This window comes from Onychomys torridus, chromosome 6, assembly GCF_903995425.1.
Source record: "Onychomys torridus chromosome 6, mOncTor1.1, whole genome shotgun sequence".
Classification (NCBI taxonomy): Eukaryota; Metazoa; Chordata; class Mammalia; order Rodentia; family Cricetidae; genus Onychomys; species Onychomys torridus.
In genome coordinates, this window is record NC_050448.1 from 129,510,902 (window position 1) to 129,537,609 (window position 26,708).

Consider the following 26,708-nt stretch of genomic DNA (forward strand, 5'->3'; position numbering starts at 1 on the left):
TAATATACCATTGCAATGGGTTTACAGTGTGGTCAGTAACTTCTAACCACCCTGCCAGCTTGGCTGATCTACACAGCTATGGGATATTATTGGTAGGAGTTGACAGAAACAGCCAGATGCCTGGACAGTCACCCAAGGTTTCTCTGCAACGCTGGGGCATCATCTTCAGCCTATAGGCTTAGCGTATCTGACAGACTCATTTGTAAAGTAGGTGTACACAAGGCCTACAGCTTGACCTCACATTTGGTGCAAGTATTCCATGTACCAGACAAACTTGAATTCCACCAGTGTCCTTTCATGATTCAGGATTTTAAATTTTGGAAATTGTTGGTGTTTTTGGAATTCGGCTGCCTATTTTTTTCAGCTTGTGGATGGCTTCATCTCAATGTCCCATTTTTTTTTTCCACATCCCATTCTTCTTGGTTTGTGGGTGGTTTCATCTTGGCACCTCATTCTTTTTTGTATCCCATTCTTCTCGGCTTGTGGGTGGCTTCATCTCCTTTATTAAATGCCAGTCTACCATTGAGAGGTTAGACTTCATCAGTCTAGTTACTCTTTCAAGAATAACTGTTCTAGCTACTGTTCCACTGCATACCAGAAGCCATAGGTCCATTGCCTTCAGCTGCCTTTGAAGAAAGGGGCACAGTACCTTTTCTGGATTGCAAAGCCACTTCAGCAATCACGCCATACTGTCCTGGCCTCAGAGGACACCTGTTGCCAAAGCTGCAACCACACTTGTCTTGGCAAGGATCAGTAGTCCTTTGTTTGTGTCCTCTTTGTCCATTATGGATAGCATACTGTCAGCAGTCAATGCGAGGGCACTTTGTTGCCCAGTGGCTAACTTTTGCCACAATGGAAGTTAACTCCATATGAATTTTCTTCAGTGTCCATATCTTTTCCGAAGTAGATTGGTACTGCCAGGAGCTGACATGTCTCATAATCATAAAAAAAGAAAAAATTCTAAGTTATTAAAACATTTTAAATGTCATATTCTGTAGATCTCTGAAGTGTTTGAAGATGACCTGTCTATCTAAAATATATATCTGCTTGACCTTTAAACATGCTTAACATGACCACAAGTTCGATTATAATGTCTAACTACTAACTATCATTTCTTTATATCCTAATAGTTGGTAATAATAACATTGAAAGATTAGCAAATTGCATTATATTGTTAAATGAATTGCAGAGGTACAATATCCTGAACAAGATTATAAATATACATACAGCATTTTCTAACAATATCAATCTCAATATATATAATTTGTATACAATATATAGGAATCCAGTCCAATGTAAAGTATTTTAAACTAGTAATTGTCTTTTAAAAGTAGATTCAATAATCTACCTTTTTATCTATATCATACCTATATCCTCTCTTTTATCTTTTTAGAGTAAATTCAATAATCTACCCTTTATTTTATCATTTTTTATTTTTTAGAGTAGATTCAATAATCTACCTCTTATCTATATCCTCTTTTTTTTCAAACAAGAACCTTAAATCTAATTTCCTTTGCTTAGCCCTTTTCCTGACCATTAACAACAACAACTTGTAACCAACCCTCCTAAACAATGACAACTATTCCAAACCCGAAACCCAATAAAAGACCAAAAACCACCCGCCCCACCCCATCTCTTGGGAATATGGATGTCGTGTTCTTAAAATTGTTTTCTGTTGTTTGTGTGTGAAGGCATCTTTAGGGGATCCTGAAAAGAAACATTTGGGGTTAATTGTCAAGTTCCGGGAGAGGTAGCTGTATCATTTGTTGTCTAGTCTCTGCATAATGCCAAAGTGCAGGGCTTATCTCAAGTCCTTGTTCGAGTAGGCAGTGAAGCTGGATCATCTCGACTAGCTGTATCAAAATTGTTCTGAGCAGTTTGTGGTCCAAAGCTGATTTTTAGGTGATGTTTGTCAGCTTAGTGGTATTATTATTGTCCATGTGGAATCATTGTTATGGGGCCCCATCAATCAGGTTATCTGGAACATGGAATACTCACACTGAATGTGAGGTCGAGCTGTATGCCTTGTGTACATCCTACTTCACAAATGAGTCTGTCAGATACACTAAGCCTGTAGGCCGAAGATGATGCCCCAATGTACAGAGGAACCTCGAGTGACTGTCCAAGCAGCTGGTTGTTTCTGTCAACTCACATTTTTTTGGAAGCCACTTGTTTGCACTTCCTGTTTTACTAGGTAATATTATTTCCTTCTTGGGTCTCTGAGGGAGCTGATTAGATTAGATAGTTATAATAACAATTTTCCTTGTTAAGAAATTCAAAAAAGAGCTAGGTGATGGTTGCACATGCCTTTAATCCCAGCACTAGGAAGGCAGAGGCAGATGGATCTCTGTGAGTTCGAGCCCAGCCTGGACTACAGAGTGAGTTCCAGGGAAGGCACAAAGCTACACAGAGAAACCTTGTCTTGAAAAAAACCAAAAAAAAAAAAAAAAAAGAAATCCTAAACAGAAACTCACCAAGAGGTGTTAAGTGTATAAATTTGAAAGATATCATAAGCTAGTTTTCTGTTGGTAATACAAGTTAGAATAGAAAGTTAATTAGGTACATTTTGGACTCATCAAAATAAAATAGATAATAAAATATTTTCTCTAAATTTGTCAATGCAAATGGACTAGACATTGTTGATGTATTTATTTACTGCTTATATATATTGTATATAGTTACTGTACTTATTGTATATAGTTTTTCTTATATTAGTTATAGCTTTTTTATTATTTTTTATTTTTATTAGACAAAAAAGGGGAATTGTGTTGATATTTTATTTGTATGTTAATAAATAAAGTTTACCTGGAAATCTGAGGAAATAGCAAGCCATTAATACAAAAGTCAGGCAGTGGTAGCACACGCCCTTAATCCAATCACTTTGCAGGCAGGGTCTCTGTGTCTTCAAGGACACACTAGGGAACAGCCAAGTGTGGTGACATATGCCTTTAATCCTAGTACCAACCATACAGACCTGGAGGCCTGTACAGACAGGCAGTGACAAGGAAGTGAGGTAGCTGGGTTAAGAGCCAATGAGAGGACAGAACAAGGCAATAAAGGCGCAGGTAAACAGGAAGTGGCTCACTTTTTTGGAGGCTACAGAGCTGGTGAGGTAAGATGGTTGGTGGCTATCACTATTTCCCTGATCACTAAGGCTTTCACCCCTATATTTGGCTCCACGTTCTTTATTTTAATAAGACTGCTTAGAAATTCATCCACATTTTGCTGTGGATATCGCTCTGTGTAAATAAAGTTCTGATTGGCCAGTGGCCAGGCAGGAAGTATAGGTGGGACAAGAGAGAAGAGAATTCTGGGAAGTAGAAGGTTGGAGGGAGAGACCCCACCAGCCGCCACCATGAGAAGCAGCATGTAAAGACACTGGTAAGCCACAAGCCACGTGGCAAAGTATAGACTAACAAAAATGGGTTAATTTAAGATAGAAAAAGTAGATAACAAGAAGCCTGCCACAGCCATACAGTTTGTAAACAATGTAAGTTTCTGTGTGCTTTCTTGGTTGGGTCTGAGCAACTGTGGGACTGGCGGGTAAGAGAGATTTGTCCTGACTGGGCCAGGCAGGAAAACTCTTAACTACAACATTTTATATTACTCAGACAGATATAGGTTCTCAATTGCAAAGGCAGCCTTTTACACAGACAGCTAAATCTGGGCTTCAGAGCAGATTCAAAGCAGGCTGGTTGCCCCTAGAGACAAATATACAAAGTCATTTTTCCAGGTGTTGTTTTGCTTATTCAAGGTCAGAGCTTATAGCAACTTCAGACATAACTTTCTCAGTAATTGACTTGTTGCATGTAGTCCTAGCCTAAGTAGATGCCATACAGGATCAGGGTTCAACCAACTGTTTACTTACTGTCTGGGATCCCTTCATCAACTTAGAGCCATGTGCATGAGTCAATGTGACATTACTAGCTTAAGAGAAACTACGTGATTTATCTTGTGTTATGGGAATGGGTAGAGCCCTGAAAATGTAACTTTTAATTGTCCAGAGTTTGGCCATGAGAGAGCAGCAGCAGCAGTATGGAGAGAGACAGCTGTGTAAAGCTATATGAGAGCTGCTGAAGAATGTGAATAAAGCGTGTGTGTGTGTGTGTGTGTGTGTGTGTGTGTGTGTGTGTGTGTGTGATGCTAAATGAGGGATATAGCTGGATGGGTGAAGAGAAAATGTAACACAGAATTGTGCAAAGTTGGGCAGTGAAGAAATGTGAGAGTAAGATGAGAGGGTGAATGAATGAAAGAGTAAAGAGTGAATAAATTATGTAATAATATGTGAAGGAATATAACAGAGTAGAGAGAAAAAATGTGTAGATGTAACTGTACCAAAGAGATTTGTAACTGTGTGGAGACAAGGAAGATGAAGCTGTATAGAAAACAGATATAGAAAAGAAATGTATATAAAAGATAGATGTATAGACATGTAAAAACAGATGTAACTGTGTATAGAGATGAATGACCATATGTATGTATGTATAGAATATAGCAGTGTGGAGATATGTAGCAATATGGAGACAGAAAGAGTCAGAGACCATTTTTAAGATGAAGTAAAAGGGAAAGCTAACATCAGAAAGCATGTGTGTTTTCTTATTTTACTAGTCAGATATATAGAAACTTACTTCTAAATACCCTCAGATAGAAAAAGTCTAGCCCTTGCTGCCTTCGAGGATTTTCTCGCATTACCTTGGAGGTGGCCTTGGAGCAGAACACTAGTTAAAAACATGAAATAAAGCAGCTAGTATCCCAAGAAGAGCTATGGAGGTGATAATCCCTTGCAGAACAGGGAAGAGAGGATTCAAGTCACCATTTCAGGTCTGAGAGCATATCACTAAAGATGCCACAGGAACAGGATAATAAGGGGGACAGAGTGAACAACTCTATGCCAATAAGTTTATAAAGTCCTTGAGATACACAAAAGTTCATTCAATTTGAATTACACCACATCTATTTAAGGAAATTTTAAAGTTTCCTAAAGAGTATAGGTTCTGATGGCCATTACTGTGAGAGCTCCCAAATACATAAGGTAGGAAGACTAAGGCACCACACAAATGCTACCAGACACCGAGGAGGGACAGTTCCAGGGCCAAACTCCAGAACCAGCCAGACTGGATTACAAAGGTTTCCCTCATTTGAGGACCCCAGCTATGTCATACATGCCTGTCAGCAGCAGACATTCCCATCTCCTGTGCTTCCACTACAAAAGCACTCTGCTCTCTAGGACACTGCATTAAGCTCCAAGGAATTTACACAAGTCATCACACTCATTTAATTAAATATTCTTCAGTTTACCCTGAATTATATTTGTAGAAAGAAATATAAGTATATATTTATATATACAAAGACAATTATATATATAAAGAATATAGATATTCTTTAGAACTAACATAATTTTGTTTTTGTTATATTGTAGGTAAATAGGATAGGTTATAATTTTGTTGAAAAGTATATAAATGATATATTTAAGTAAATATTTGATTAAATATGGTAATTCTTCAACTACCTAAGATGCTTTTTTACTGCACTGTAATATAAAGCAAAATATTTTAAAATTGCCCCCTAAGGCATAAAAGTATTCTGTGTATCAGTGAGGATTACTTACCCAGAACATTTCTTTATTTTCCAATCACTATCCATCAAGACAAGCTGTATCTCACAACAATAACATAGAACATGGTACTCAGTAACACATACCGTGTCTTGCTTTGGGATTTGAACTAAAACAGAAAGCAGCTGCTCCGTATCCAGGAATCTTGATATGACTGAAACAGAAAGTGCGCATTTGAACTTCATGGAGTAATCAAGGAAAGGATGTTCTGGGGTTATTCACAGGAGCACAGACAATATAAGACAACAGGGAAGTCTGTGGTGACTTAAGCACGGCCAAACACCAGTCAATTGTTTATATACTATATAATCATGGGGCAAGGAAAAGAACCATGATCTTGTGATGGCCACCTCCCCTGACAAGACAGTGTTAACTCATGTGTCTGATCAGAGCTAGCCTGCTTCAGGCCCAAGATGGATCATGAGCTAGCTGATTATGGCCATGTGTTATCTGAGTAGCACATGTAACCCCCTATCCCAAATGAACAAATAATTCCCCATTTGGCAAATGGGGCATGCACTAAGGCCTCTGGATGCATAACTTGTTCAGCTCTCAATATGAAAAAAAAAATGAACAGTCCCAATTGTTGTGTGATATTTTGTTTGTGTTCTGACAAATAAGCTTGCTTGGAATCAGCGGGCAGAACTAGCCACTAATTATAAATAGCCCTTTTGGTCAGAGGAACTGGAGAAGTAGGGACTTGTGGCTGCTCCTTGCTTCTCTGATCTTTCAGGATTTTGCCCCTGATATCTGACTCCTGATTTTTTATTGATAAAATTAATTAGATTTACGAATCATCCAGTAGAAATTACCTCAGTCAGGCTTCCTACAATCCCTGCCACATGCTCCACAAAACCCACTGGTCAGCAAGCACAGCAGTACTCCTCCCCAAGAGATCCTCTGACTCTTGAAAGTTCCTACTTTTTCTTAGTAAACAGAGTTTTCTACTTCCTCCCTGTCTGTGTTTCCTTATTCTTGAGAGAGAGGCAATAAATTCTGAAGTCAATGGCTCACAGTGTTTTTAGAAGCTGTTAAATTTCTGGGACCCCAGTTCTTTGGTTAAACCTGCTAAGGGCCTAGAAGGGATTTGTTCCTCTCCAAGAACCCACTGCTCTGCCTCAATACATAAGGCTGAGAACAATTGAGAAAACTCCCTGATGTCAATCTCTGGCTTTCACACACATGCATACATTATATGAGCACACATGTGACATGCATTTACACAAACATGCATACCATACACATACACAAACACACAAAAGTAAATAACTTCAAGTTCTGGGCTGGGAATATATATTTAATTCACTGCTCACCCAGCTCACAAAGCACTGGATTCAACCCTTAGCTTTGTAATATTTTTTTAAGACTCAATAGAGGCTGGTTGGTGGTGGCACGCACCTTTAATCCCAGCACTCAGGAGGCAGAACCAGGTGGATCTCTGTGAGTTCGAGACCAGCCTGGTCTACAGAGCCAGATCCAGGATAGGCACCAAAACTACACAGAGAAACCCTGTCTTGGGGGGGGGGGGGGGGGGGGGGAAGACTCAATATGCATTAGAAAGATGTTCACTATCAAACTGTGATCTAATTTGAACCCATTAAATTTAACAATAAGTTTGTTAGTGATAATGTTAGCATATAAAGATTTATATGCAAGTGACTTTATGTGCAAGGATGTGCATCAAAGAGAAACCAAGAAGAATGAGACAAGGAAAAGAAAGCAGCAAAAGTATACCTTCAGCTGAATATGGTAGCACATGCTTGCCCATAACACAGGCACTCTGCAGACTTGCAAATCTGAAACCAGTCTGAATTACAGAGCAGATCTTGTCTCAAAGAGAAAGAAGGGGCTGTAACTCCAGTTCCAAGGACTTCAATACCTCTGAGGGGAACTACATGTATGTGGTGCACATAAATTCATGCTGGTACACACACACACACACACACACACACACACACACACACACACACACTAAAAATACATCTTTAAGAAAGGAGAGAAGGGAAGAGAAAAGGGAAAGGAAAAGGGAGGAAGAGAAGAAGAAGGGAAGGGGAGGAAGAGCGGGATAGAGGAACACAGGAGGGAGAGAAACAATATCAGGAAAAAGCCTGGAGGAGGTTCAAGTGATCCTGCAAAGGAGTGCTGGAGTTCATTTACACTACATCAGTGTGGGAGAGCTGGGCGATCACAGCATCCAGCCATTAAAGGGCTCTGCTCGCCAAGGGCAGCCTCCAGAAGAGCCTAGAGCTAACACCAGAAGCCAAAGCATGCAGCAATGTAAAAGGATCCAAGAGGCTCAAAGAGCAACTCACACCTGCAAGGCTGCCTGAGACACAAGCGTCTCAGGTGGGAAACGATGAGGACAGGACACTGAGTTTTCCACGAAGTTTGTTAAGACCAAAAGGAAAAACATGGTGAGAGCCAGAGAAGGTGAAGCCCAAGGAGAGTTCAAGTCCCCACAGAAGTTCATAAACACAGAAAGAAAAACTCAGGAGACAAGCCAGTTGGACTGATGTGTAGCCAGATGAAGGGTTTAGAGATAGACAGAAGCAGCTTAAATAAACTGACTGTACCTTAATTTATAAAATTAATGAAGCTAGACATAGTGATGTATGCCTATAATCCTAACATTTGGGAGACTGAGGCAGGAAGGTTTTAAGACGAACCTGGGTTACACTTCAATAAATAAATAGTAATAAACTGTTTACCCGACTGGAGTCCAAAGAAGAGCTCCTCGTCCTGAAGCAACTCCTGGACACAGTCCAGCCTCATGTTGATAGTTTCCACATCAACCAGGGGCTCCAGTATGTTAGAGCGCAGCCTTCTGCTCCCTCCCGCAGTCTTAGTATAATTTAAAACACCAAAGAGAGTGTGATTATTCCTTCCAAAAGACAAATTGTAAATATCATTAAGGAGAAAAAGAAAAATCCAAGAAAATTTCCTTTTAACTTTGTTATTAAATAATCCTATAATCTATATCAGTAGTTCACAAACTTTATTATACCGACAAATTACATGGGAATCCTAATTCAATAAATCTGAGTTAAGGCCTAAAACGTACATTCTGTTTTATGCTTGTTTATTCATTAGACAGGGTCTCCAGTAACACAGGCTGTCCTTCAACTTGTTACATACCACAACATGACCCTGAACTCAAGATCCTCCTAATTCTATCTCCTAAGTGGTGGTATTAGAGATAAAGTGTGCAACCATGCCTGGTTTCAAAGTCGACTTGCTAGATCCCAAATACGACATCACTGAACCACATTTTGATTAATAAGGATCAACAGTATCTCCTATGCCAAGCCTGAACACACAAGGCAGACATGGTTCCTAACTCCATGGCTTTGCTGGAGGAAGTATGTCACTGTAGGGGTGGGCTTTGAGGTCTCCTATGCTTGAGCTATACCCAGTGTCACAGTTTACTTCCTGTTACCTACAGATCAAGATGTAAGGTTCTAAGCTCCTTCTCCAGCACCATGTCTGCCTGCATGCCACCATGTCCTACCATGATAATGGACTGAACCTCTGAAACTAAGCCACCCCAATTAAATGTTTCCTGTATAAGAATTGCTGTTTGAAAAACAAAACAAAACAAAACAAAACAAACAAACAAAAAAGCCCTATTAGCCGGGCGGTGGTAGCACATGCCCTTAATCCCAGCACTCTGGAAGCCGAGGCAGATCTTTGTGAGTTCAAGCCCAATCTGGTCTACAGAGCAAGATCTAGGAAAGGCACAAAGATACACAGAGAAACCCTGTCTTAAAAAACCAAGAGTTGCTATTGTCATGGTGTCTCTTCACAGCAATAAAAACCCCAACCAAGATAGTGATTGATGGCCAATAATTTTATCAACCTACTTATATGACGAAGGACAAAACAAAGAGTGGAGAGAGATAGACAATAATCTTAATCATATAAAAAATGATCTTGGTCTGGCATGATGACTCAGTGGGTACCTGCCACCAAGACTGATGACCTGAGTTTGATCCCTGGAGCCCACATGGAACAAGGAGAAAACCAACTCTTACAAGTTGTCCTCTGACTTCTACACACATGTTAAAGAATGTAAGTTTGTGTGTGTGTGTGTGTGTGTGTGTGTGTGTGTGTGTGTGTAAAACAAAACATTTAAATAATTACCAGAGTTGGTCATTGACTTTCTTTGATAACGTAAGAAGGAGTAATAGAAAAGTAACTGCAGAGCAATTTCAGTGGACATGCTAGTGGTGTCAAGTGGCAGCTAAATGTAAACATACCTGTATCTCCTCCAGACTAGTGACCATGAGCATCTATCCATGTACTTACTGGTGTCCACACAAAAACACAACTCTTACCTCATGGGGGAGAAGAGATGGTTTATTCTGGAGCCAAATGGGAGTGACCATGGCCCAGGAATGCAGATTTAGGTTACCCTAAATTCTATGTTCCAACATGGATGCAGTTTTATAAATTTTTTATTGTAACAGAACAAAGGTCCTAAATTGAGGCACTTTGTAACACACTGGTGATACACAGTAGGGGAAAGAGCAAAGCAGAGATATCTCAGCTACAGGCCTGAGATGCTATCTGATGACTCTTGGCCTTCTGGTTGATAGAAAATAGTTTTGATAATACATTTCACAATGTTTTTATCTGTTCATCACAGGGTGCTAAGAACGGTAGAGGTGAGTAAGGCATGCCTGTTAAAGGCTAAAGGTAGTTCAAAATAAACTGTAATCAGGCTCTGCACAGGCAATAGTCCAGCTTCTTCACTACTACTGTAGCCTAATCAGTTATTCAGCCTTGCGGAAGTCACAGTGGAAGGCACAGCGTCATCCCAGGAACTCTGCTCACACTGAGCATCTGTTTATCTACTTTGTTTACGGTCCTTCACCAATCTTGGCAACTGAAGGGTTGTTTTTTATTGTTTAGTTCACTCAATTCTTTTGAAAACATGATTTTGTGATTAATCTGGGTTCAGCAACAATAGGGCAATGATTTAAAATGTTTATTTACTATTTCTCCACCAATAACTTAATTAAAGCTTTCAAGCAGCCATTCACAGAAATCGCTGACATTTTATAAGAACCACTCAGATTGCCTTACCTGTAGTCCTGGTTATTGATGAGCAACTCAAGGTTCTGGGCTGACGATGAATCTATCATGGCTGTCTGTTCACTACCTTGGAAATAAATCTTCAGCGATTTTGCTGCATAAACTGAATTTTGAATGAATTCAACATATTTTAACAAGGCTGCAGCAGCTGCAAGGCAGTAATACCTGTGAGTGACCACAGTACAGAAGTGTAAACTCAGGGTAAATAAACACCTGCTGCTGCAGAAAGAGACATTTAATTCACCTTGATATTAGGATAATTAAAAACATTTAGACATCATTTCTTAAATCCAGAGAATAAGATATTGAGAATGCTAATTTTGGAAACCAAGTAAATAATATTATAAAACTGACTGAACACTGGACACTGGACAAACACTGTTTGTTTTTGAAATGGTCTTTCCCTAGCTTAGGACTGCCTGGAATCCACTGGAGTCCACTACAGTCTCTGAGCACCATCCTTCCAAGCGCTGACACTTGAACCACCACACTCAGCTATGAAAAGCAGTTTTTCAAGTCTGTCACTTACAGGATAGTATACTTCATCAAACTGTATATTAGAAGACAACATGCAGCTGGGCAGAGTGGTGCATGTCTTTACCCCAGCATTCAAGAGGCAGAGGCCAATGTGGTCTACACAGCAAGCTCCAGGCCAGCCAGGGACACACAGTGAGATGGGGGGAGGGGAAGAAAAGGAGTGAGAGGGAGGGAGAATAATAGTAGTTTGTTTCTTTTCTTTCTTGCTTTTTTTTTTTTTTTTTTCCAAGACAAGGTTTCTCTTTGCAGCCCTGGCTGTCCTAGAACTCACTCTGTAGACCAGGCTGGTCTTGAACTCAGAGATTCCCCTGCCTCTGCCTCTCGAGTGCTGGGATGAAAGGAGCGTGCCACCACTGTCACTTTGTAGTTTGTTTCTTAAGACAGTCTCACTTTGTAGGGCTGACTAGCCAGGAACTTACTAGGTAGCTCTAACTGGCCTTGAACTTGCAGCAATCCTCCTGACTCAGCCCCCTAGAATGCTAAGGTCACAAACATGGGCCACCATGCCTGGTTAACTCAAATTTCTAGCATCCTATAGCTAATCAAGATTTTCACAGGCTGGGGATTTAGCTCAGTGGTAGAGCATTTGCCTAGCAAGCACAAGGCCCTGGGTTCAATCCTCAGCTCCAAAAGAAAAAAAGAAAAGATTTTCACTATGAGGTTAATGAACAGCTACTATCAGAACAATAAATGACAATTCAATTCATTTGGAGAAAATCTAAATTAAATAATAAATATACAGCTTGTACAAAAGTTTATTTCATTAATAACTGGATGTGTATTGTGGGCCAGGTCCTTTTCTAGGTGGTAGATAGTAATACAGCCAGAACAGGACAGAGAAGAGATCTCCCATGTGAGGAACCAGCACTCAGAGAGCTGCTGTAACTCACCTGGATTGAACTTCCATTAGGACAGAGCTGAACTCGGCTATGCATAACTGTTCAATGTACTCTAAGCCCTTTGTTTCATTGAAGTATTTCCTTTGGACTGTAGTGAAATTAACGTTCTGAAAAGAGATTTTAATTTTCAAATAAATCATTAAATGTTATGCTGTTGTTCAATATTGATCTCTTACCTAAAGCTAGTGGATCATATCTATAATCCCAAAACTGGAGAAGCTGAGGCAGGAGGATTTTCATGAGTTCAAAGTAGAGTAACATCTTGTCTTAAAAACAAAACAACCTCCACAAAAATAATTCTGATTTCTTAAACACTTTATAGTATATAAATAGGTATCTTAATATTGTAGAAAGTTATTTTTATTGTTTCCAGTATTTAAATAAATTTTTCTCATATATAAAATGAAAATAGAAGCCGAGAGTAATGGCACCCATCTTTAATCCCAGTACTTGGGAGGCAGAGGCAGGTGGATCTCCATAAAGTGGAGGCCAGCCTGGTCTACAGAGTAAATTCCAGGACAGCTAGAACTATATAGTGAGATGCTATCTTGAAGGGGGGGGGGCGGAGGGAGGGAGGAAGGGAGGGAAGAAGGGAGGAAGAAAGAAAAGAAGAAAGGAAGAAGAGAAAAAGAAAATGGCTGTCCATCTTTCTATGTGAATGACAGTACAACATGTAATTCTCAATTAGAAATTACTTTCATCAACTTAACCGAATATATTAAGGAAAATAATAAAACAATAAACATGAGAGTCTCTGGCACCTAGGACTTGTATTCCACAAAAACATCACACAATTTTTTTAGGTCCTCTGTAAGTTAAAATAACTGAAAAAAGGCACACCCTTAGATCTAGGTGGTGCAATGATGGAAATATGTCCATTCCACCATCAAATTTACATGGGGAAAATTATTCAAAAGTGAGATAGTAGCTCCTGGGTATCTTATTGTTTATTTTTGTTTCTTGAGACTAGATGTCCTTGTTCAGTTTGAAGGGAGCAGCCAAAAGCAGCTTGACCTAAGAACTACCATTTTGACTTCATACTCCATTTTACCTGTAAGGTGAAATAAAAGCTCAGGTTCCCGAGCCCCAGGGGAGCTGAGAACTTTCCAATGGCTGAGTCAACCTCCTCCCTAAACCATAGAAATAGTCCTTATGCATCTTTAGTTCTCTAGAAATAGTATCTCTAACAAAGAACAAACGAATCTGGTTGGCTGGATTGGAAAGGCTTGCATTGTATATTGGTTGACAATGATGGAACACCCAAGGAAGCCCCTAATCTCTAAATCCTGATTGGTGAAAATCATAACTGTAACTTGTCAACAAATGTTTGTGATTTTTGTGCTTATAACCCCACTTCTGCCCCTGCTCAGGGCTGTCAGGAGAAACAATGCTCCTGGGTCTCTGTCTTGCAGCCCTGCCCGATTACCCATTCATATGGTGAATTATTAAAGTCTTCAGAACCCTTAAGTGTTGTCTCTCTCTTTCCTCATGGTGCATACCAAGCTAGGTGTAACATGAGGGTGGCCTGGGTACCATGTCCAGTGATAGTGGCTCTTTTTATTTAATGAAACGGAGAGGAAAGTGAAAATAAAGTTGTGAACTAAGAGTTTACCTACTTTGAAAAAAATGATAAAGCCAGGCGATCCCAGCACTGAGGTGAAGGCAGAGGATCAAGAGTTCAAGGTCAGCCTTGACTACACAGAAAGTTCAAGGCCAGCCTGCAGTAGTACATGAGATCCTAGCTCAAAGAAGCTCCTCTCCCCAGAAAGTAATGAACAAGAAAGAATGGACTAATGGACTCTGGAGTATGTTTTGTTAAGGCTACAGGAACCTTCAGCAGGCAGAAACACACACGCTGGGACTTTTCTAAGTATCTATTTAATCTTCATAACAACTCTACAACACAAGTCTTTTTATTCCAATTTCTGTAAGTAAAATTCTGAAAAGTCAAGTCACTGTTCACATATCATCCAGTTTAGAGCTAGACTTTTTGCATTTTGAGGCTCATGCTCCCTCCACTTCATACTGCTTCTGACTTAAGAAGCTTTCTGTATGGTCAGTGGGTTATAATAGGAACAATAACACAATGATTTTTCTCTCTTGTAATACTTCTGATAGAAAATTACAACATGTCCACACGGTTGGGCTTGCCCTGCGGACCGCCTAATTATTTCCGGTTCAAAATAGCCATTTCCAGGTCAGAACATCTTGTGTGGCTAGGACTCCGTGGCTTTACATGGTTGTGTAAAGCGCACACGGCAATGTAATCTACACGCATGCGTGGAGTAGCCACATGCGGTCCTGTACGCATGCGCGGCCCACTCTTTAAAAAGCTGGCGCCATTTTGCACAGGTCTCTCTTCTCTCTTCTCTCTTCCCTCTTCTTCTCCTCTCTTCTTCTTGTCTCACAGGCCTGTCATATTCTCTATTCTCTTTAATAGAAACTCTTCTGTGGTCTTGTCATGTTCGAGATGTGTTCCTCTCGGGGTAAGAGTGCCGCCTAAATAACTAACAACTTCTGTCTGAAATATTTTTGTGACTTGCTCCTTTACTCCATTCAGGATTTTGTTAGTATATAACCATTAACTGCTTAAGCTCCTGCTTTTATGTCCCAGTGAGAATGGACTGTTCCTTACAATTTTTTTCAAAATTTTGTTTGCTTGTTTTTGAGACAGGGTCCCTCTACATAGCCCTAGATGTCATAGAACACTGTGTAGACCAGGTTGGCCCAGAACTAACAGAGATCCACCTGTCTCTGCCACCATGCCTGGCCTCTACCTTGCAACTGTAAGCTGAAGTAGCTTTTAGCTCCCTCTCCTAGGCAGTTTTTTGGAAAGTGTTAAACCACAGCTGCAGACATCAAACTAGAACAGCTCTTAACTACCTGATACATTTTTCTGTTTTGCTTAAAGAACACGGGTGCCAAATCAAGGGTATTCTCAATAACTTTTATGAATTTTAGTAATATATTAGACTATAATTTGACTTCCTTAGGATCTTAAATATATAGCTAGTCAAACAATTGCGTCTTATAATATGAAGTGGATTCTAAATAATTCTAAATACATTTTGAATGTTACCAGAATGAAAATCTCTTACCTTGAAGTTTTCTGTGACCAGAGTAAACAATTTGGTTGAATTTCCCACAACACAAGCAGTATTTGACATTATTATTTCCAAAGGTGATAAAACTTTGAGTTTAGTGATCACCTGAAATTGTTAAAATAATCATTTTCTAAATTTAAACAAAGAACAGCTTCCAAAGTAGTTATATATTATTCTAAGAAGTAAATTACTAAGATGTGCAGATAAAATCCAACAGTTCTAATTCAATGTTTCAGTTAAAATGTATTTAAAATGCTGATGTATTAAACATCTCTACCTAAATACAAATATAAAATATCAGAAACATAGGCCATATTTCACTCACTGGTTTTACCAGTCTAAACTCAAAATTAATCTGAGTTTATCAAATACTTATTTCCAATACAAATTTTTTAAATTAATGTGTTTGGTTGTTTTTTTTACGTCTGTGTACCTATAATCACTTCAAATTTCTAAGCTGTAAAAAAACCTACCTTTGCGTATGTTGTGTTGTCTGCAAACTGTGACAATACAATCTGTGGGCTTTTTAAATCAATGCTTGCCATTCCTATCTCACCCCTGGCCAGCCCTCTTCCTTCCACCACGGCGACAATGACGGATGGGGCGTGTGCAGACACTGCAGAAGATGTGGCTGATAACAGTTTGAAAATCAAGAACACACATGAATGTTAGTAGTTTATAATCCCTTCATATAAGACCTCAAAGCCAGCTGGGTGGTGGCGCACGCCTTTAATCCCAGCAATCAGGAGGCAGTGGCAGGTGGATCTCTGTGAGTTTGAGGCCAGCCTAGTCTACAGAGTGAGTTCCAGGAAAAGTGCAAAGCTACACAGAGAAACCCTGTCTTGAAAAACCAAAGGAAAAAAAAAAGAAAAAAAAAAACACAAAAAACCTCAAAGCCTTAAGTCTATTATATCTTTTATTTATTCTTGGATAATTTCATACATGAACAGATGTATATTGATCACTGATCACACCCACTCCCAACCCTGCTCTTCTCTCAGTCCATGAACACTCCCACTCCAACACGTCTCCTTCCATCTTTTTTTCTACTGAGTACTAGTGCTGCCTGCAGGAATGGTGACTGGTCTGTGGCCGTGACCTTGCACAGGTCTTGTGCAGGTACCAAATCCAGTTACTACAGCCAAAAGAGGAACCTTTGCTTGCTTCTTTGTTTTAGATTTTCAAGACAGAGTTTCTCTGTGTAGCCCAGGCTGTACTAGAGTCACCTGCCTCTGCCTCCCACATGCTGGGATTAAAGACATATACCACCACCACCCAGTGAACATTTATTTACAAAAAGCAAACAAACAAAACAAAAACTCCATTACCAAACAAATAACATTATTAAAGCTCAAAGTATTCTGTCAGGCTGGGCATGGTGGTGCACACCTTTAATCCCAATATTCCTGAGTATGATCTCTGTGAGGTCAAGGCCAGCCTGGTCTACAAATCAAGTTCCAGGCTAGCCAGGAATGTTACACAGAAAAACCCTGTCTCTAAAAACAAAACAAAGAAAAGTATGTCAAAACTTAACTTCACATTAAGGATTTTTTTGTTTGCCTTAATTTTGAGACAGGATGTATATCCCTAGCTACCTAGAACTTGCTAAGGAGAACAAACTGGCCTCCAACTTGAGGCAATCCTCCTGCCTCTGCCTCTCAAAAAATGCTGAGATTACAGGCCTATACTACCAACTGGTGTCTACCAGCTTGTGAGGTTTTTGGAAACTCAGAGGTAGCTGGCTACCCTTATATCTGGCTACAGTTTTCTGATTTCTGGGCTGAGCTCCCATGTCAAGCCTTAATTTACACATAGAAGATAAGCTTATACATTGGACTATTTTTAATTTTACTGGAATAAAGTCATTAAGGGAATTTTTAATTTGGGGTTAAAATACATATTGTTCACCTTATTCTATAAGTGTTGCGGAACAATCCTTCTATACACTGTGTAAATATATGTTCTATGATTGGTTTAATAAATAAGCTGACTGGCCAAAAGCTAAACAGGATAAAGTTAGGCAGGAAAGCCAAACTGAGAATGAAGTGATGAGGAAGGGCGGAATCAGAGGAGTCACCAGCTAGATAGAGAATGAGTTGGACACACAAAATGGGATAGAGGTAAAAGCCATAAGCCTTGGGGCAGCACTCATATTAATAGAAATGGGTTAAGTTGTAAGAGCTGGTTAGTAACAAGCCTGAGCTATTGGCCAAGCATTTATAATTTATATTAAGTCTCCAAGTCAGTTATTTGGGAATCAGCTGCTGGTTATTGGAAGCAGATAGTTGGACAGGAAACTCTGCTACATATAAGTCTAAAATTATTTTATAAGTAACCATAAAGCAGAAAGTATAATATAGTAACTGTCCTGTCTTACTCAAGAGCTGGCTACAAGCCACAAATGAAAGTGTATACACATACATGTACTGTGTAACTACCAGTGTATAGCTCCAAGCACCAACATTCACTAAGTGTGTATCATATGTCAAAGGCATCTTAAATTATTTACTTCATTTAATTGTTATAAAACTCTACCAAAGAGTTACTATTTACTCAATTTATTTAAGGGATACTGAGTGGTAGAGTGAATGCCTACTGTGTGTCAGAACTTGGATTTGATCCCCAACACTAGTAAGTATATGAGTGAATGAATGAATGAATAAATAGCATGTGTAAGTTTCAAGTGTAAAAGAAAGACTTCTTTGTTCAATGTACAGACAGATGTTTAGGATGGCTGAAATGCAGAAGGGAAGTGAGAAGATGCTGTGAGATACTGGATGTATTTGCTAGAGAGAGAGATGTGAAGCAGCCCTCGTGATGATGCCCACATACTTACACTTGATCTGAGAGCAACAGAGAAGCAAAATTACTAGATAGATCCTATGGGCCTCACTGTATCCTCAGCATTCATATGCTGAAGTTCTAATCCTCAGCAACTAAGAAGGTGACCTTATTTACCTATATCTGAAAACCATGTTTGCCCTTTACAGAAGTTATTAATATTAAGTGGGCCACTTAAGTAGCCTTAGGCCATTATAAATGGCATACAAATGTGAGAACATTAGGACACAGAGATACTGTGGGAAGAGACCAAAAAAAAAAAAAAATAGCCAAGAGTAAGACAAGTAGAGAGGCCTCAGATAAGAAAATAAATGTTTAAGGCAATCAACTTGTACTTGTTATAGAAGACCCAGCAAAATGAATGCAGTACATGAACACAAAATGGATCAACAAAATACATATATAATGTAGTTTCTAAAAGAAAGTACAGTAAGCATAACAACTGTAAGTCTTGTGGTTGGCTGTGAGATGATCCCTAGTCATGAGCTGAAGGAAGTAGCCTAGAGGACTATGTCCACATTCCCCTCACCCAGAAAAAATGGGTAATGGATGTTTGTCTTTGTTTAGGGGTTTGGTTACAAATTGTTATTGGTCATAGTCAATCTCTCTCTAAAATAAGAAAAAGGGATAAGATATAGAAATGATGAAAAAAAGGTAGATTATTGAATCTATTTTAATCCAAAAAAACCGCTGTTGATCTCAAAATACACTGTTATGGATTTTGGCTTATTAATACAAATTTAAGGTCAATTTTGTTATACTGTATATATATATATATATATATATATATATATATATATATATATATATATATATATATACACATTCTTTTTTAAGGTATTATGTTTATGCAACTCATTTAAAATTGTAATGTATAAATTAGAAATACAGATTAATAATTAGTCATCTATAATAATCAAACTTATAGTCATGTTAATTAAGTTTTCTAGGTATACACAGATATATTTCAATTAGGTAGTTAATCTTCAAGCACTTCAAAGACCTACAGAATATGATATTTAAAATGTTTTTAAAACTTTGACTTTTCTGTACAATGAGACATGTCTGCTCCTGACAGCACTAATTTACTTTAAAGAGAAAGATGGGCATCAAAGACACTCCATATGGAGTTTACTTTCTTTACAGCAAAAGTTAGCCATTTGGGCAAAAAACTGTTCTTGCCTTGACTGCTTGACAATATGTTATATAAACTAGACATGCAGGACCCATAGGAAGATGACCACTGAACTTTATAAGGCAAGCTGGTCCTTCAGGTTCCTGCTTCACAGAAGAAACTACCAGACATTCTAAAGAACAGAGGGAGAAGCAACTGACGAACTTTGCCAGAATGAGTAGAACAGTTCTTAAAATTTCCTGCTTCACTGAAAGCTATGCCAGAGACTCTAGGCCTATAGGCTGAAGACAGATGCCCTAATGTTACAGAGGAACTTTGGATGACTGTCCAGGTAGCCAGATGTCTTTGTCATTTCTAGAATTACAGAAGTTGCTTGCAATGCACTTCCTGTTTACTCAGGTAATATTATATTCTTCTGGGATCTTTGATGGAGTTGAACACTAGATATAGTTTTCCTTAGTCATGATAAAAGATAAATTAGATATAAAACTTTAGACTCACAAAAATAGGATAGATGACAGAATATTTTCTTTAATTTTGCCAAATACAAATAGACTAGATATTGTAACTGTAATTCTTGCTTGATAACTGTTTTTTATATATAATTTTACTACGTTAAAGTTAAAACCTTCCTTTTTGATTAGACAGAAAAGGAGAAATGTTATAGGATATCTTTCTGTATGCTGTGAATATGTGTGGCTCCCAGTGGATAATAAATAAAGCTGTTTTGGCCTATGGCAAGAAAGCTTACAGCCAGGTGGGAAATCCAAGCAGAGATACAGAGAAAAGGGTGGAGTTGGGAGAGATGCCAGCTGCTGCCAAAGGAGCAACAAGATGCCCTCAGACTGGTAACGACACGGTCATGTGGCAACATATAGACTTATAGAAATGGGTTAATTTAAGATGAAAGAGCTAGCTAGCAAGAAGCTAAAGCTAGGTTGGGGATTTAGCTTAGTGGTAGAGCGCTTGCCTAGCAAGCGCAAGGCCCTAGGTTTGATCCTCAGCTCAAAAAAAAAAAAAAGAGTGAATAAGAAGCTAAAGCTATAGGCCACACAGTTAGTAATTAATATAAGACTCTTAGTAATTATTTTATAAGTGCTGTGGGACCGCTGGTGGGAGAGATTTATAAGAGCTGTGGGAGACTGCTGAGCAAGGCAGGACCTGAGAAATTTCCATCTACAGCTGGAAAAGTGTTTGCTATCTAAACATTTTTAAAGGTATAATGACAACACTGGGCAATATGAATCATCACCTCTATTATAATTGTGATGGGGCTACCATCGTATATGCAGTATGTCGCCACTGAAATGCCATTATGTATCATTATGTGCTTCAAAAATAATGCAGCATCTTAAAATACATGCACATATGTTACATAGCTGTTCTTTCTGATGAAGCGTTCCTTCCTGGAGGCTCCATTTCTTCTTAGGTAGCATAAGCAGGAACACTTTCTTCAGGAGGAGACTAGGGCAGCTACCTTCAGGTGGGGCAGAAGCTCTAGGAACATGGCTCTCACCCCATACCTGGGGGAACTGTTCAGTGAAGTCCCTGTTCTGAGTCACCCACTTTCCTACCCCCAAAATCTCAGTGGGTGAGATCTCAAGCTAGAGTTGGGTGGATCTTTTCTTTGGTCTGCTTTTGATGCCTTATCTAGGGTGGACAGATGCTTGTTCTTATCTTCCCAGGAAGAATCAGGCAACATTTACACACCCTGTAGCCAAGATATGGTCTTATATATGCCTTAGAGAATTGGTGCACACCAAACATCCACTCACTGATCCTTCAACAAAACTGAGTACATTTAGATAAAAATTAAAATTTCAGGGCTAGAGAGATGGCTCAGCGGTTAAGAGCATCTGGCTGCTCTTCCAGAGGTCCTGAGTTCAATTCCCGGCAACCACATGGTGGCTCACAACCATCTGTAATAAGATCTGGCGCCCTCTTCTGGTCTGCAGGCATACATGCAGACAGAACACTGTATACATAATAAATAAATAAATAAATAAATAAATAAATAAATAAATAAAATCTTTTTAAAAAATTAAAATTTCAGTATTAGGAAAAAACACTCAAGAGTACTATTAGGATCAAAGTTTTCACTTAAATATCACATGAAAGAGATTTTTTTCCTTTGTCAAAATAAGTTCAGATAATGCAAGGCTACACTTATTAACCAACAATAGGAGGCACCTAGCCATGTCAGCCTACCCTGAGATGCACATGGGTCAATGACAATGTATCTCCCAGTTCTCCATATCAGTGATGGATGAAGTGCAAATGAGCTAACCACCCAATTTATAATTTACAAAAGAACATCAGGGATAATCTTTCACCAATTTTACCTGAATATCCTACTTGAGGTGTCCAGCTTTTATAGCCTGATCTCTGGGGATTTCCAGCAGATAACGGAGTTCTAAATATTTGTGGATAATTGGCATCTCGTGTAGAAGATGAGCTCGTCGTACCAATAGGAAAATTGGATGCAACTGTGTGTTTTGCATAAGATCTTTTGTTTCCAAATGATGAACCTAAATTTAAAAAATTATGAATAATTCTTAATGATAAGCATTAAGGAATTACATATTAATCCTAAAACTTACATCATATCTATTTTCTGTAAATTCAATCTGATAATTTAAAAATTATAATAATTATTGACAATTGCGCTCATGACTTTATTAGTTTGTATTATCATAATAGTAGGTTCCCTAATATTTTCATACACATATGTATTGTATTTTGATAATCTCCAACCTCCATTATTATCCTCTCTTGTGCCCTGCTACTCTTACCGACCCTTCCTCTTCCCAGCTAGTCTCTTTTGATCACTGACAATTTTTGTTTGTTTGTTGTTTGTAAGCAAATCTCACTATGTATCTCAGGCTGCAGCTGAATTCACCCTATAGCCCAGAGTTGCCTCCAACGTATGGTCCTCCTGCCTCAGCCTCGTGAGTGCTAGAAGTATAGGCATGTGCCACCACACCTGGCTTGATAATCATGTACACACACTGATACAATGCTGGGGGTGTAGCTCAATGGATACAGTGCTTGCCTGGTGTGCATGAGGTCCTGGGTTCCATCCCCAGCACCACATAGCACTTGAGAGATGTAGGAAAGCAGTTCAGAAGTTCAAGGTTATCCTCACCTACAGAGTGAGCTGAGACCAGCCTGAGACACATGGGATTTTGCTTCAAAAAATAAATTCATTGATTAAGGGGATATTCTGATACGGCTCTTGCCTCTACGAGTTCACTGAGACTACTCTTGCTAAAATCAGGTTTCCTTTCAGCCAGCAGGTGTAGTTTATACTATAATTAAGTGTCTTTTCCTTCATTAACCTCCTCATCTGAAAGTCTCTTCCTATGCAAACCATGTGAGACAGTCAGCTTCAGGTTCACTTGGCTTCAGTATTTTTTCAGACAGTTGCTTACCAACATGTTACCTACTTTACAGCCATGTCATAACATTTCACGCAGTGTACATAAACAGCCTAGCACAATGTCTGGTAACACAGAAGCTCCAAAGAAACAAACAAGCAAATGAAAAAACAGAGCTCTCCCATCCCTGATTTCTATACCACGTGTCTTTGTTCTCCTCACACTACCTGCAGTTTCCTGTACCAAGTTTCTCTGCCTTCCTCTTGATTGTCGGCCTAAAGAGTTCACTACTGAATCAATATTTATTTACTCCAGGCATCTCATTCCCAGCAACCACATGGTAGCTCACAACCATCTGTAATGAGATCTGGCTCCCTCTTCTGGCCTGAAGGGATACATGCAAGCAGAACACTGTATACATAATAAATAAATAAATAAATCTTGCCGGGCAGTGGTGGCGCACTTAATCCCAGCACTCAGGAGGCAGAGCCAGGCGGATCTCTGTGAGTTCGAAGCCAGCCTGGGCTACCAAGTGAGTTCCAGGAAAGGCACAAAGCTACACAGAGAAACCCTGTCTCGAAAACCCAAAAATAAATAAATAAATAAATAAACAAATAAATAAATAAATAAATAATTTCAGGTGATGTGACTGGCGGGGGGGTGGAATGGGATAGGGATGGGGGTGAGGGTGGTGGTGGTGCACGCCTTTAATCCCAGCACTTGGGAGGCAGAGGCAGGCAGATCTCTGAGTTCCAGGACAGCCAGGGCTACAGAATAAACCCTGTCTTGAAAAACAAAACAAAACAAAACAAAAGAAGCCTCAAAACAGCAACAAAAACAAAATAAACTCTGAGTTTGAGGCAGGCCTGGTCTACATAGCCAGTTCCAGGACAGATAGGGTTATATACGGAGACCTTATCTTAAAGAAAAATTCAAGTTAGAAGCTAGCGGTACAGCTCAGTGGTTAAGAACACTTATGTGCAGCCTTGAGGACTTGAGTTCAGATCCCAACTTGTTACAATCCAACAATCTGGGCACAAGGCTTGCCCTCCACCAGCCTAGCTGATGAAGTCGACTTCCAGGTTCAAGGAGAGTCTGCCTCAAAGGGATAGGACAGAGAGCAGTGGAAGCGGACTCCTGGGGGCTTCATCTGGTAGGAAACGGTACACACTCCTAAAAATTATTCAAGATCCTGCACCAGCCAGGTGTGATGCTCACGTCTCTGACTTCAGTGCTGGTGTTTGAGGAGGAGGAGGAGCACAACTTCAAGGGCCTGAACTGAGCTACATAGGGAGTTTGAGACCAGGCTCCTGGGCTACACACAGAGAACTCACACACACATAAAGTCTAGCAACTTCCTGGATATAAACTTTTATATGTCTTCCAAGAATATCTAAATGACAAAGGGTGAACACATTGTCTCTCTACCAGTGTTCTCTTTATTACCAGCCATTTTGAACTTTTATTCATTCACTTTACTTAACTCTTGAAAATCTATAAATATGTCAAATAGTCCTCTTTTTACAGGCTCTTAATCTGCAGCCCAGTCTGGCCTCAAAATCCTCATGCCTTAGCCTCTTAAATAGAAAACAGGAAGATTACAGACATGCCCCCACCATATCCAGCTAAATCATTATCTTTAAAAAAATGTTTTTGGGGCTTGGAAGACAGCTGAGAGGGTAAGGCGCAAGCAGGGGGACCAGAGTTCTGACTCCCAGGACGTACACAGACACCAGATGGCAATGTGACCCATCATGACTCGAGTTCCTGGAGGACCAAGATGGGGTTCAAGTAGCAACCTGGCTAGCTAGATTAGCCATACTGAGACCCTGCCTCAGTGAGTAAGGTGAAAAGTAACAAAGGAAGACTCCTAATATCAACCTGGGCCTTTTATGCTCACACACAAAAGCCCCCACACATTTGAACATGCATGCACACATACACACACACACACACACCACACAGACACATGCAAAATAAATAAACGTGTCTTGTGGCTCAGTTCTGTTCCAGTCCCACTTCAGAATTGTCAGATAGTTAATCATCATGATTTATGGAATCATGTCTCTGTAATTCTTAAGCCTGTTTCTCTTAACCACTTTTAACGTAAAATTAAACATAGAAGACTTCAGCAAGTATTTCTTCACTCACAAAACCAATCCTCTCTTTATCCTTCATACGAGTTTAACTCACCCTTAAGGACCTTTCTTCCACCCCTTTAAATGTATGGGTGTATGCCTGTGTACCACAAAGGCCAGAAGAGGACATCAGATCCTCCGGCATCAAAGTTACAGACAGTTGTGAGCCCCCGTGCGTGCTGGGAATTGAACACTGGACCTCTGAAAGAGCAGCTAGTTCCCTTAACCGATGAGTCATCTCTCCAGCCCCAGGACCAATTTTAACAGTTGAGCATCTGAATTAGATGAGACGTTCACTTTAACCTATCATCATCACATTTTAGAACTTAAACACTAAAACCCGTCAGCCAAAGCTCAGCTCTCCTTTATTAGAAAAGGTATGCACAATCTCCCATTCTCCATATACTTTAAGAAGTAGGGGGCCAGCGAGATGACCCAATGGGTAGAAGCATTCTCCACCTAGCCTGACTCCCAGGGCCCAATTGGTGGAGGTAGAGAGCTGTCTCCAGAATGTTGTCCTTTGACCTCCACACCTGAGCCTTGCATGCCGACCCACTCACATACTCAGAGGGTTTTGGGTGAAAAGGTGAAAAACATTTTTTGAGGAAACTGAAGGTCAGGAATGGCAGTTCATTGTATAATACAGCACTCAAGAGGCTAAGGCAGGAGATTGCTGAAGAACTTCAGGCCAGGTTTTTCTACTAGTGAATGTAAGTGAAGCCTGGGCCATGGAGAACTGCCTTAAACAAACAAGAGGAGGTTGAGGCTCCTTGGAAATACTGGTTTAGAGGAGCTAAGCCACACCTTTTTTTTTTTTTTTTTTTTTTTTGGTTTTTCGAGACGGTTTCTCTGTAGCTTTGGAGGCTGTCCTGGAACTCACTTGGTAGACCAGGCTGGCCTCAAACTCATAGAGATCCACCTGCCTCTGCCTCCCAAGTGCTGGGATTAAAGGCCTGCGTCACCACCACCCGGCAAGCCACACTTCTTAAAGCCGCCACGCTTTGTTTGGTCTGCAATTGTGAGACCAGCTCATTCTGGAGCCCGGGCTAGCCTTGAACCGTGATCGCCAGTGTTGAGGTTAAAGGTACTGACCACCGCCCCTACACCCCCGGTAGTGAAGACTTGCACTGTCTATCAAACTCCCCCTCAGCGTGCATCCTCTAGGATGGTACCCGAGGCCCCGGCCGCCGTGGGAGCCTGGCGCCGCCCGCCGTGGTACCCGAGGCCCCGGCCCGCCGTGGTACCCGAGGCCCCGGCCCGCCGTGGTACCCGAGGCCCCGCCCGCCGTGGTACCCGAGGCCCCGCCCGCCGTGGGAGCCTGGCGCCGCCCGCCGTGGTACCCGAGGCCCCGCCGTGGTACCCAAGGCACCGCCCGCCGTGGTACCCGAGGCCCCGCCCGCCGTGGTACCCGAGGCCCCGCCGTGGTACCCAAGGCCCCGCCCGCCGTGGTACCCGAGGCCCCGCCCGCCGTGGTACCCGAGGCCCCGCCCGCCGTGGTACCCGAGGCCCCGCCGTGGGAGCCTTGCCTGGCGCGGGCCGCACGGGGCTACTGCTGCTGCTGCTGCTGCTCCTGTCGGCCACGGCGCCTTCCGTGCTGGGCCGGGACGCGGAGGCCTGGGCCGAGCGGTGTCCGCGCGGGGTCCCGCGTGGGGAACTCGAGGCTGAGGAGGCCTCCTGCCTCAGCATCCCTCAGGCCTCTGCGACACGCGAGGATCTGCGCGCGGCTTCAAGCACCGCAAGGTCACGCCGCGGAAAGGCGGGAGAACAGGCGCAGGCGCGGAGCAGCCACAGCGCAGGCGCGGAGCAGCCACAGCGCAGGGCACGGCGCAGGCGCAGGGCACGGCGCAGGCGCAGGCCGTTGTCACCTTTGCCTGCCTGTCTCAGCACACATAAGCCTCCACAATTCAAGGCCCACCAATGACAACTTGGGCTATCAATTGTCACAACAGCTCATTCTCTTATTACAAAA

The 26,708-nt window shown here is 40.8% G+C and overlaps 1 protein-coding gene across 1 annotated transcript in view; it reads right to left on the reverse strand.

Annotated features, from left to right (window-relative positions):
• Msh4 (mutS homolog 4) overlaps positions 1–26,484 on the reverse strand; it is a 65,577-nt gene extending 39,093 nt beyond the window's left edge. The window contains exons 1-8 of the mRNA XM_036190937.1: positions 26,266–26,484; positions 21,567–21,752; positions 15,722–15,879; positions 15,243–15,353; positions 12,136–12,251; positions 10,700–10,873; positions 8,323–8,495; positions 5,701–5,768 (exon numbers count right to left, since the gene is read on the reverse strand). Of these exons, the coding sequence (XP_036046830.1) occupies positions 5,701–5,768; positions 8,323–8,495; positions 10,700–10,873; positions 12,136–12,251; positions 15,243–15,353; positions 15,722–15,879; positions 21,567–21,752; positions 26,266–26,425 (1,146 nt within the window). The 5' untranslated portion in view covers positions 26,426–26,484. The remainder of the gene's footprint in view (positions 1–5,700; positions 5,769–8,322; positions 8,496–10,699; positions 10,874–12,135; positions 12,252–15,242; positions 15,354–15,721; positions 15,880–21,566; positions 21,753–26,265) is intronic.
• Between the last annotated feature and the right edge of the window lie 224 nt (positions 26,485–26,708).